This window comes from Seriola dumerili, unplaced genomic scaffold, assembly GCF_002260705.1.
Source record: "Seriola dumerili isolate Sdu_G_001 unplaced genomic scaffold, Sdu_1.0 BDQW01000230.1, whole genome shotgun sequence".
NCBI lineage: Eukaryota > Metazoa > Chordata > Actinopteri > Carangiformes > Carangidae > Seriola > Seriola dumerili.
The window spans coordinates 511,346-524,672 of record NW_019174485.1 but is presented as its reverse complement, the minus strand read 5'-3'; the positions used below and the strand labels follow the sequence as shown (position 1 = coordinate 524,672).

The window sequence follows — 13,327 nt, the reverse complement described above, 5'->3', positions numbered from 1 at the left end:
TTTTTTGTTGTTTTTTTTTTTAAGGAATCACAGGAAACCCAGCATGTTCCTGAAAGATGCTCTTTATTTAAACATATATGTACAGGTAGTTTCAGCTTATTTTCTGCATATTTGTTCAATATTCAACATTAGGACCTTCGTAAATTTACTACTACTACAGAACGCTAAAGTTATCAGAAGGAAGGTAAAGTGACAGAGCAACACTTTGCTTGACATGAGTCACTAAAGTCCTAAATACACTCAAACATACACCATCTATTGTAGGCATTTGCAAGAAAGTTGCATTCATTTCCTGGTGTTTATCATAAAAACGCAAGACTAAATTCAGAGGATGCAAGTTGTTTGTTTGTCAGCAATATTTGCAATATCCATAATAACCATGAATGATGTCATACTACCACAGTCAGTATTTCCCGGTAGCTGATGGCTGAGATGATGTCACTATGGCCGGGGAGGTGTTGCATTTGGGGAATGAGCAAGTGGATCATTTGTTAAAAAGAAAAAAATCCATGTTATTATAAAATGGTGTAAGTGTTGGCATATACAGGGGTTTACCAAAAATAATGATGTTAGTTTAAAAAGTGGGACATATGGGGTTGTATGGCTGTTGGTTTTAGCCTTTATAGAGTGTAAAGTAAAAGTCTGGACAAACATTTCAGTGTAGTGCTACAAAATGATCTTAAGTTATAATTTTGTCCAAACCTATTTCCCTATACATTTTCTTAACACTATCATAATCCTACAGTTTGGTTTTGTGGCCCCTGTTTATCTTTGTCTTTGCAGTTTGTGCATTTTTAAGTAATATACATTTATTAATTGCAGATGCTTCAGCCTCTGTGAAGTTCAAGTCATTGTCTCATGACCTGAGGTTGCAGCAGTGTTTGCAGCGGTACGTCAGTTTCGTCAGCATCGAGTCTCTTCTTGAAGTGTGTCTGATAATGGTTAAGATTTTAGTGACTAGACATTTTTAATCCGCCAAGAAGCCGCTCAGAGAATTATTCTGCTGCTCAAAAATATTCCTCAGCTCCACTGCAAAAGCATCCACTGGTTGTCACTGTCCTCTACCATTTCCAACCCAGTTTACATTGTTCACTCAATGTGCAGCCCTGTTGTTTGTCTGAACCATGTGTTCCTCCCACTTAGTAACAATGATAAATATGTAGAGTTGCAGGTCTGGAAATATCCATTACCAAACGTGATGAGGTGAAAGCAGATGTTTTTTTTTTTGTTTCCTGTCACACAGAGAAACCCAGTATTCACAGTTCACTATGTGGACCTTGTGCTTGTAGTTCTCTGCCGACATGTACTGTGTATCAGACACATCGTCATAAACCACATCGCCATCTTGAAAAGGAATGTTGCATAATGAAATCTGTTTCTCGATTAACACACTTATATATTAGATTTATTTTTATCTACAATACCCATGTTTCTCCCTCATCATTTTTCATTTCTGTTGTCTTTAGTTACAAAAGCTCCTCGGGTACTGATTAGGTATCAGTGTCCAAACCTCTGGCTGACCCTTTGTGGCTGAAACTGTTTAAACAAACCTGACTCCTTCACAGAGTCCAGGGGAGACCTGGCTGACCGGGTTTCTCTGAGTCACAGGAAGTTATAAATGGCATGTCATGTGATGTGAGTGTGTTGTGTCTGACACGTGGACGGGATCATAAAGAGGTCTCTGTCAGTTACATGACGACACACTGGGTGGCTCCACAGCAGTCCTTAATGATGGCCACTCCTGACTTGGTGATGGATGGTTTGTTGGGGGGCGGCTCCAGGATTTGTCTCTTGGGCTTTGGAGGATCTTGTCACAAAGATAAAGGAAAGACAAATGTTCACACCATCACAAGTGGAAGTGCACAATACCCTCTGTCTCTTTCAGATAGTGCATGCAGGTTATTTTTAAATCTCTCACTCACTTTGTGCGACTTTGAGCTTCTTCTCCAGAGGCATCAGCTTCAGTCTGAGAAACTCAGCCATCTCCTTGTCCTCCTCTTGCTCTCTGAGGTACGACAGTCACATCTTAGTTGGGTTTGCCTGACTTATAACAATACAGTTGGCGGTGATTGGACAGTATGGCCTCGAGCTAAACACCTGTTTTTCTTAAACATAAATCTCTGATCATTTAGCGTCCGTAGACTATGTACAACAATGAAACAAAAGGATATGCCACTGAAATATATAAATATATACAGTATCAGTCAAAGGTTTGGACACACTTTCCCATTCATGGAAGTTTGTAAAATGTGATCCACGCTTAAGTTTTGTAAAGTTTTATTATCAAGTATTTGTATCTATATTAATGCTTCTCTACATTATTTTATATTTTATAAACAATCATGTGTTAACAGAGCTGGTGAAAAACAGAGCCTCGCCTTTGTAGCATTTTGTGTTTTTCAACGATGGTTAGGGAAAGACTGAAGCAGAGCTCTGTGACTTGAGTGTAATGATACACAAGAAGCACAAACTGGGGCTGAATGTGGCCCTGATATATCAGAACATTAACTCACGTTTCTATTGTGACTCAGTGCATCGTAAAGACTAATTCTGATTAAGCTGTTTAAAATGACAAATAACAATCTGATATTACACTTACAAAGACATTTTTTGCTCATCCAGTGATTTAAAACCAGCCAGTGATCTTACATCATTTTCTATCATGTCTATATGAATGTTATCTTTGTGTCGCACTCTGTGGGGTTATCTGTGGCAGCAGAGGAGGAAGAAGAAAATGACAATGCACAGCCACCGTCATCAGTCAGCCTCCCTCCCACACACACACACACAGCAGGCAGTGTTGTGATGATGAAGTGACCCTGTCCCCTGCCTTCAGTCATGCTCACATTTGCTCCACACGTTTACTCTAATGAGTCTCCTCCTGCTGTTTCTCAACCAGCCTGTGCATCAAATGAAGAAACAGTGGATGCACTTCATTCTGACACTGTCTGTTTGTTTACAGTACTAGCAAACAAACAGACAGTCCGCTCCCGGGGACGACATCCCGGATATTGAGTGAGCCAACACGTCGGAGCGCTCTACCTTAATCTCTCCACCTCAGCATCATCCACCAGGAAATCCCTCTTCTGTACCAGTTTATGGATCTTCAGGATCAGCTCCTCCTCCCGCTGCCTGTGCTTCTTGTTTTTGTCTTTCTCTGGAGGAAAGGAAGGAAGAAAATGATTGAAAGTCATAAACCAATAAATAGATGCCTGAAGGGAAGGACGAGTAGGCAGAAGTGAAACTGAAATTATTTTATTTCCTGGTGTAAAATATAAATGCAGGTTCTGTACATGGAGTTACTTGCAACTCATGTTAAAAAACTGACTTTACAGCAAAGTCAGCTGGCTCTTAAACACTGAGTCACATCACAAACAGACCCTTAATTCTGCACTCATGTATAATTTATAACAAATAAGGCACTATCTTAATTATGCAAATGCTAGAGAGCTCTGTTTTTAGTTTCATTTGGAGAAGAAATTTGCATTCAGAGATCCACAAACGCAACATCCACTGTGCTTTGTCTCACTTGCCTAACCTTCACGCTCCGCAGCACAGGAAAAGACACACATGAACACACCAAACAAAGAGCACGCACACACACACACAGACACACAGACACACAGACACACAGACACATGCGCCGACAGCTGCAGAGGCAGGTTGTTTGGCTCTGCCGGTATCTAGGCTACTTTGAAAAAAGGGTTTGAAAAATGACTGCAAGCATCAGCTCTTTCTCCCATCTGGAAATAGAGCGGAGCAGTGCAGCTCCAGTGTGTATCCCCCAGGGGGTGCAGGACAATCTGAGGGGCGCGTGGCTGCGACGCACAAACCCCAATGTCAGAGGAGCAGGAGCGGCAGCATGCAGGGTCTGTTTGTCATGTGACTCTCATTGTGCGAGTGTGGAGTAAATGGGATGCCAGAGCCCCCCAACGACTGCATACATGAGGCCCCAGTGGCTCATGGGAATGGCAACGAGGGGCAGTTTTTGCCTGACAGAGTGCAGTTTGTGTGACCAGTAATCCTAAATGGACAGGGGGGCAGACAATATAACAGGGACACCTAACAGTACAATGCAACCCAATCAAAGCTTGATGCCTCCGTTGAGGAGTGAGGTCACACCCTCATTTTTTGTTGAATGTAAGTGTTCATCCTACAAAACCAAACAAATGACAGAGTTGTATTTAAATGTAATCCAAGTAAAATGAATAAATAAAACAGGAAAAATCGAATTACTGCTGATGAGGACCATGTGATATGGTCGAAAGCAAGCGTGTAAGTGGACCTTAAAGCTAAAACATTTTCTTCCTCTTACAAATTAAAAGTTGAATTCACAGAAAATGCTTTGCTCAGCTCAAAGGTTTCGATTCTAAAGCCTCACTTGTTCTTGGTAGCTTGTGGTGGCTAATGTTAGCTAATGTCAGCTAACTTTAGACATATATTGTTGTTTACCTGATAGAGTGAGTTCTGTTTATACATCTTTTCTATTTATGCTTCTATTAAACCACGTTTCAGCATTTAACATGATCCTGTGATTGCCTTTTTGCCACGGTTACTGCTGTCCACGATCGCTTTAAATTGGATTTGTCTTGTCAGCTTTCCTTGTTGGTATCTGGGGAGTTCGCACTGGGTGGATTCATGACCTCAATATTTTGAGTCGTGGCTACAGCCCTGAATCAAATCAACACAACAAAACAACAGCACAAAAACAGCTCTGTTGTATTGGATTACATTAAATTGTGTGGTGTTTCTGTTATTTTGTCCACTCTCTGCCATGTGGTTAAAAACCCCTCCCTGTGTTTGACAGGTCCCACAGTTTGTCTCCCAAAAACAGCTGATGAGCACCCATGTGTCCTGTTGCTACTGCATGTGTGTCCTTGAACAGACACCTGCCCGTCCTGTTCACACACCCTGACACATGATGTGAATACTCACAGAAGAGGTGTGTTTTCATTCTGTTGCTAGGTTCTCTGTGTGCAGAGCTTTATGGATCTGTTACTATGGGTGATGCAGCAGCAGCAGCAGCACAGATACACAGACAATAGCAGAATGGACTGAGGAGTTGAACAAATATTTGATACTGTGCTCTGCACCTCAAAAACAATCTGGGGAGTCAAAAGGATTCATTTATTTCAGTATTGAGACACCTTGTCTGTAAAGCTTCCCCCAGCTCATATTGCCTTCACAGTAATGATGCATGTGTGTCTGTGTGTGTATGATGATCTCTCCCTCATAACTCACACACATCCCTGAGACTTACGATCAGTCCCGCGTAGTTTAGTGAAGCGACACTTCCTATAAATCACCATGACGCCTGCTGAGGTTATGGGACTCCGGCGAGCTACAAACACAAACACTTTGTGCCAAAAACTCTATTTTTGGTGGAGCTCAGACAGAGAGCGTGGATGGACAGTTTCACACACAGAGGATCAATTCTGAGAGGTTTATTTCCTGAAAGGCTTACAGCTGGTTTTCCTGATGTTGGTTGTTTGTGTGGCAGAATATATGTATGTGTATGTATGTATGTGTGTGCGTGTGCGTGCGTGTGTGTGTGCGTGCGTGCGTGCGTGCGTGCGTGTGTTAGAACTGTACCTGGTACTGCGACAATCTGTCTCAGCTCCTGCTTTAAACTCATGATGTCTTTGCAGAGCTGGATGTCATCCATCCTGAAAAAAATGAAAAAGAAAACATTAAATCACTGGCTTCCGCTTCCACTTTGTTTATCTTTATCGGACTGAAATGATGTTAGACTCTTATATCTTATAACAAAGCCTGTAAGAAAAGCAGATGTAGCTGAAAAAACAGTTGGAAGGATGTCTATCAAAAAATGCTATAAAAAACCTTACTTTTTAATATCTAATCTTGGTGATGTTAAATATTGTGAGTATTATATTGCGAGATTTTTTTATTTATTTATTGCAATACCCTCATTAAATGTAGCCCATATAATAATACAAATAAAATGTAAAATGCAACATCCCAAAAACAGATTATTTTCAACCAAAGATATTCAATATATAATAATATAAATTCAAATGCTAACATTTCAGTGAATGTTTGGCATTTTTTGATGAATAATTCACTAAAATAATGAATCAGCTATTAAAATTATTTTGAATTTATTTTCCGTCAACTGAATAATTGATTAATCGACAAATCACTTCAGCACTAATCACTGTACTACTTGTCATTGAGACTTCACAGCCTCATCCCCCCATGTGTCACACATCAGGAGAATGTGTGCAAATGGAAAACATGCACCATCAATCAGTCCACGCTGCTCTCTGAGCCTCCTGCAGCCCTGACGTCTCACCCTCAGGGCCTCGACGTTTTCCCCTCTTCTTCCTCCTAAATCCCCGCCTCCCTCCCTCTCTCTGCGGAGCAGTGACAGCTTCCACAGATTTAATTCTCCCTGTGATAGATCAGGCCGATGACTCATCCACAGCCTCCTTCCTCCTTCCTCCTCCTCCTCTCTCTCTGCATTTATCCCGGTTGCTCCGTTTTACACCGCCCTCCTCCTTCTTTCTCCCCCATGTCGCTTCTTTTTCTCCCTTCACTCTTTCAATGCTATCTGTGGATTCCTGCAGCTTCTGCACTCTGACACACCATCTGCTAGTTTGTGTGTGTGTGTGTGTGTGTGTGTGTGTGTGTGTGTGTGTGTGTATGTGTGTTTATGTGCCATTTCGAGTCACACAGAGCCTGACAACAGAGACGTAAGCAATAAGCAGCGTGGCGGCCTAATGAAGCCTTTCAAGTGGGCGTGTGAACAAACATTATTAACTGAGTGAGGACTCTAAGACGTGTATCAGCTTCATCCGACACAACAACTGCCACACTTCAGATGTTAGGGGTGTAATGACCCACAAAGTACACTGTTTAGTTGGATATGTTAGAGTGGTGATACAATCTGATATAGTTTTGACAGAGAAAAATAAACTGCCTGAGACACTGGCTTCTACTTCCACAGTCAATTTGGTTTTATAAATTTGCAGTAATGTGTAATAGTACTATGCATTTTTCCTGGCTCACCAAGAGTGGGTTTTCAACAGCACGGTGTTTGTAACAAAAAGAAAAAATCTCTGTTTTACATAACATAAACAGATATGGCAACAAAACATCATTTGAACTCAACAATCCGACACTGAAACACATTGATATGCTAGGAGTGTCCAATATACAGTACATGTATGAATAAAATATAAAATCCTCACAGTATCACGGTACAAGTAGTTTTACATTAAGCAATCAAAATATTGTGAAATCAAACTGAGAAATTACAGAACTGCTATTCTTAATATTGACAACTAGTCCTACAAATTCAATTATAAAAAAAAAGGTATTTAATTTTATTGATGCAAAAATCTTCTTGCTCACTGATATGTAACATCGCCTCTAATGGATTAATGCAACTAAAGATATTTCAGGGATATTAAATATAAATGTTACAGCAAAATTTCTGACGGATGATAAATATATCTCCCACCATCTCACAGTATATATTGTCATTTTGTCCAACCCTACATGTACCATGAGTTTGTATTAGAGCTGCACTGATTGGTCTGCTAATCAATTAGTCTATCAACAGCTCAATCAATCATTTATGTCATTTATCATGAAAAATTTAATGGTTTCAGCTGCTCAAATGTCAAAACTTATTGCTTTTCCTTGTCTAACATTATAATAAAAGTGTATATTAGACATCCGATGACATCACCATGATCTTTAGGAAGCTGTGATGAGCGTTATTCAGTTTTCTCAAAGATTAATTGAGATAATTATCCGCAGATTAATTCAGAATGAAAGTAATTATTAGTTGCAAAGCCTAGTCTGTACTGAACAATACAATGAGACACCAAATCGGTACTTTACAGTATTAAACTCATTTTGTTTGATCAGTTTATCCACATCCATGTCGTCACGCTGTAGAAAAAGTGCAGACACAGCGTTCCTGTGAAGAAGGCAGCGAGAGTTTAGACGGAGGAAATAACACAGAATGTCGCCCCGAACACTGATCCATCATCCTTGAAGCTATTGTTGATGAGGAGCCAACAAGTTCATCATTGTGACTCATTCGACTGCTACTGGCCTCTGGGTAATCAATGGACAAATGGACTGCTGCCTTCAGTATCGAACAGCCTTAAAACAGCCGACTTATATCACAAAGACAACACAACACTTGAATGTCTTTGCAGTGCGTCATGAGAGTGTCAGCTGTGTCATGGCAACGAGGCCAGTCTCATTATCCACTCAAGGACAGCAACAGCGATCGTTGTGACACTGTAATGATTAAATCTTTGTCACATTCTGGTACATGTGGTGCTACAAAAACACAGAAACCAACACTTCCGCAACTCACATGAAACGCAGCTCTGACTCCCGGCGCACCAGGACCTCTCGCAGGCGCTGGATACGAGTCATCTCCACCTCGATCTCCTCTGGAGACATGGTGCTCTCTGCCATGGACACGTCTGAATGACCTGAGAGGCAGGGGGATAAAACACACAGTAAAATGAAAAAGGAGGAATAAAAAAGAGAGAGCCAGGGGCGAGCAGGAGAAACAAACATCTGGCACCCTAGTAGAGAGACTGTTTTTCCTCCACAAGGACAGCTCTGCTTTAGTCTTGTCTGTTATGCAATTCTCTTCACCTTGGACAGTGTTTAAGGGTTCGAAGTTTATTTACTGGTTTAAATTACAGAGAATACACTACATGTGGCCAAATTACAGATTCCAGTGGCACAATGCCCTTATCTCATTTGAAGTTTTAATGGTAGGTTCATTCTCCTATGATTTCATATGGCAGTTGCAGCCAAGAGTTCTTAAATCCTGTCTTTTTATCCTTGCAAACTTTCTCAAAGCGTCAGCTTCTTGGCAAACACAGTTCTCACCTCATCCCTCCTCGATATGTGGTTTCACAGCAGCCAAGAACATGGTATTTGGAAAGAAAGCAGCATATGTAATGGTGATTGGAAATTTAGAGTCACAGCAGCGCCTCAGGCACAAAGACTGTTTGCCTTAAATCACATGAAAATGTACCAGGATTTAAGAATATATTACAGGCACTGTGATAAGTGTCTGCTGACAAAAAATCCTAACATGGATCAATGATCAGCTGTGGATTGTTGCTGATCGGGTTTTTCCTTCCTGAGCCGGACCACGGACTCACACTGCGACCACCAAACTCTTACGACACTGACCAAACACTTATTGTTCTGACCACTGCTAATGCTGCCGCACCTGCAACAGACTGACCTCACCAGCATCTTACATCATACAAACAACAGATAAACAGTGCGGCATTCATATCAAGAGTGGAGCTGAAGTTAAATGTGGAGTACAGAGGTGCCCTGGTCACTCCTCTTTAGGACCTTTGCTGCATTGTCATCCAGCTTCTTTCTCCCAATATTCCCATCTATCTCCATCGCAGATCTTTAAAGGAACACTACAACAATTTTACACATGTAGCTCAGCTTGTCATGATGAGTGATACTTCTGTGGCTCTGGACAGAGCTTTACACAATTTGAGGATGGAAGTTTGTGGATTTTAAAAGACGAGGGTTTTTTACCAGGCAGGGAGGGCCTACTGAAAGACAAGTTGCATCATGGGAAGTTAAGGATCCAGGGTTTTTGGGACATGATTTATACAAGGGGCTAAAAGTCAGTATATTTTGGGCTCTACTGTTCCTATTTAGTCATTTTTTAAATCAGTCTCTCACAGGTTCCCTGATTATAGAGAAGTAACACTTAATCACTAGAGTAACGCTTTAAACAAAGGTAAAACTTAAAGTAAAGAGTCTCAAAAACATCTTGCAATGCTACAATACAATGAAATACCATCAATCATATGTCAATCTTCACTTTGTTTCTCTAAAGACCTGAATCATTAACAGCAGTAATCTTCCACTTAAGTGCACAACATAAATATTTCCCAGAACCAACAAATGCACCTGTTGTCATTTTCCTGTAAACATATTAGGGCTGCAAGTAACACTGACTTTCATTATTGAGTGATATGCTGATTGTTTTCTTCTTTAATTCATCAATTCTTTGGTCTATAAAATGTTAGAAAAATGTCCATTGCAATTTTCCAAGGTGATGTCTTTACATGTCTTGTTTCATGCGACCAACAGTCCAAAACTAAAAGATATTCTGTTTATAATCACAGAAACTTGCACATGTTCACATTTGAGAGGCCATATGGACACTCAGTTTTCCATATGCTCATTAAAAGAGTTGTGTAGTGTAATCATTATGTTCCTCTCCATACTGGCTGTAAAGTGATCCCTTCTTTACACGACTACGCAGTAAGAGGACAAAATCCACAGTCCACACCCTGATAGGTCTTAATACACCTGAGTAAACAAACAATTGCATCTTTAATCCTGAGCTGTCAAACGTGATGCACGACGTTTCTCCCCAGTATCTCTCGTAACATTAGAGGACTGGCTCAGCTCTTCGGCCTCCTGCAGCAGCACAAACTGCAGTCTGTCTTTGTGGTACTTTTCGTGGATGCTTGCTGAGGACGGAGCTGACTCACCACAGCAGACAGAAGTCTGCACAGGAGGGCCCGGTTTGTTTGTGCCTCGCTGATGTTGAATCATCACCCAATGGTGTCTGCTGATGACAGAAACCGCACGATATGAACTGCATCTTTCTTTGTCTTGTCTTTGTCGTTTTTCTTCGCACACAACGCACCTCAAACTCGGCCACGTGTTCACCATCAATAAGTCCTGAATGGACTATTAAAGGTGGTGACGTGCCAGCTCAATAATGTGTTAACAGCTCCCCCTCATCTGAGCAAGCCACTCACACATGCTCTGCCTTAAAAACATTGCGAGGAAAGAACAGCTTTGATACTTCCTAATTAAAAGCAGCTTGTTCACCAGGGCCAGGCGAGGTTGACTCCAAAGTTTCAGCAAGCAACACCGGCAGATGTAAACCACACACCTAATTAATCAGCTTGAATTATACCCCGTTTCATTAAAAACAAACTGGCTCATCAGTGTACTTCAGGATTATGATTTAATGAGGAATAAATAGCCTGGAGAACCTGGATCGTGGCGTGGCCACAGGAGGCTCCGCACCAGGGAAATGTCAGCATCTGTATGACATCCAATGCAGACGCCCCTGACACATCCTGCAGTCACACTGTACACATAGTGCTGCTGATGCTACTGCCTCTTAACCCTCCTCACCTCCCTCCACACCCCGCCCCCTCCAAAAGAAAAGAAACAGATGGTGAGCAAAAAATGGAAAGTGCAAGGTAAACACAGGCAGTATTTGTTTTAGAAATAAGAAGAAATCAACCTGGAGGAGGGAGGTTTGCTCTGCTTTACCTCTGTCTTGTTTGGCTGTATGTGTGTGTTTGTGTTTGTGGGAGACAGAGAGGGAGAGCGATGACTGGATCTGTGTCTAAAAATATCCACAGATTTTTTTTCCCCCTTCTTCTCTGACTTAATCTGGAAGTTTCTTCACACCCTGCTCCGCTGTGACGAGTTCTCCACAGCAGAACCAACCAGGACCCATTTGAAATCACATTACTGTGTTGCTTCTGTCAACACATGCGTCATTCATCACCCTTCAGTATCTGAATTGTTTATTGGACAAAATAATAGAAACGTCTAAAACAATGGCTGCTGCAGCTAACAATCTTTATGTTTGTTGAAACTGTGTTTGTTCAACTCTGCGTCTGTTATTTTTGAAGCTGTAATTTGTGGTATTGTTTAGAGATAAAAACATCAGATGATTAATTGATTAGTCAATTGACAGAAAATTAATTGCCAATTAGAGTCATTTATGAAACACAAATACAAAATTCTCCAGAGTGAGAATTTGCTTTTACATCACTGTGATTTGAATATCTTTGTGTTTTTAAGTATTGGTCAGAGAAAATAAATAAATAAATCTAAAAAACAACCAATTCAAGCACTTCACATTGGGATATTGTGGTCTCTTTTTTTTTCTTCTTTTTTTTCTGTTTTCTGATATTTACAGAACAAATAATCAATTAATTGACCAAGAAAACAATCTGTATCAGTAATAACAAGACACATTAATAGATGCAGAACAAAATAATAGAAACATTTCATTTACTGGCTTTGCAGCCTATAATTTTCATGTTTTACCTGAATCTGTAAGAGCGCTGCTCACCATCATGCTTGAGGCTGTTGTATTGAGTGAATTAAAGCTTTTATTGTTGTGAGCTGTTAATATAGTGCAGGCTTCTGTACTTCAAATCAGCCCAATTTAAGTTATTCTTAAAATAAACTAAAGTATGGAATATAGCCTACCACATACAAAGTATGCCCTCGAACTGCCAGCTGTCTCTAATTTTGACAGAAACACTCAATTGTCCCTCTAAATGTGAAAGCTATAGACCACATATTGATCATTGGACCAGGGTATTAACTCAAAGCTGTCCATGCTCTTGCTTCATGCTTCCGCACCAGCTCAGGCTGAATCAAACACACAAGTTTCTAAATGCGCTGGTCTTGCTGTGTTTGTGGTTTAGAGGCTACACCTTGGCTCAGACTCATTCACAAACCGCGCACTGCCCATAGTGTGCATGCAGGGAAATTAATAGGCCTTTGAGCACCAAGGCACCGCCACTGATACATCCCAAACCTTTGTGAGTCACGCGTTAACCCTTTCAGAGCCGCCTGCTCGCTGGATTTTCACTGAGTGAAACATATGCTGGCAAAAACTGACACGTTCACTGGCTATTTCAGAATCCACACAGTACCTTTGTCCGTTGTCCACGCCGTTTCCGACACGGCGCCGTAGCTCCTGAGCGCGCGCTCGGTGTCCGAAATAGATTTCTTCAGTTCCATGTCGCTGGAGTGCCCGCGCGCCGAAACCCAAGAAGAAACGATGATGTCCCTCTGCTAAACCTACACGGCTCCTCTGTGTGCGTCCTCCCAGATAACTCAGCTTTACCCGGTGACAAGGTTCCGGCGACCCGAGACGTTGAGCATCTTTATTCAAGCTTTCAAGTCCCTCGACGTGTGGATGAAGAGGAGAGGATGTAGGGAGCATGCGCAGTGCGGGCAGGGATGTGGGGGACCTGGGAGACACCCACTGGCACCGAGATACCGTTAAAAATAAAACAACAGACACACAGTTGCATCGAAGTTTTGATTGTCAGCCTGTCCAAGAACTAGTTCTTTGTATGTCTAAAGACCCCTAAGCTCTGCCTGGATATATATCATGTATTTATTATTATTAATAAAGACATATGAGAGACTTTCTGAAGTGTACCTCTGGTTGTTATTTAGCGTGCTTATACAACAACTGCCAAAGGTTAAGTGGCAGGTGTTTCTACATGTAGTT

The 13,327-nt window shown here is 41.3% G+C and overlaps 1 protein-coding gene across 1 annotated transcript; it reads right to left on the bottom strand.

Annotated features, from left to right (window-relative positions):
- Positions 1–55: 55 nt before the first annotated feature.
- cunh16orf45 (chromosome unknown C16orf45 homolog) lies at positions 56–13,014 on the bottom strand. The gene is made up of 6 exons (XM_022755566.1): positions 12,741–13,014; positions 8,357–8,477; positions 5,593–5,666; positions 3,043–3,157; positions 1,923–2,005; positions 56–1,807 (listed from the first exon to the last, which is right to left on the bottom strand). Exons 1-6 carry the CDS (start codon positions 12,826–12,828, stop codon positions 1,689–1,691), a joined length of 600 nt encoding a protein of 199 aa, XP_022611287.1. The 5' UTR covers positions 12,829–13,014; the 3' UTR covers positions 56–1,688.
- Between the last annotated feature and the right edge of the window lie 313 nt (positions 13,015–13,327).

Excerpts from the sequence above, each read along its gene's own strand:
- cunh16orf45 (XM_022755566.1), bottom strand. The coding sequence starts at position 12,828 with ATGGAACTGAAGAAATCTATTTCGGACACCGAGCGCGCGCTCAGGAGC. Across the intron at positions 8,478-12,740 it reads GGCGTGGACAACGGACAAAG|GTCATTCAGACGTGTCCATG; the intron begins GTACTGTGTGGA and ends CCTGCCTCTCAG. Across the intron at positions 2,006-3,042 it reads GCTGAGGTGGAGAGATTAAG|AGAGCAAGAGGAGGACAAGG; the intron begins GTAGAGCGCTCC and ends GTCGTACCTCAG.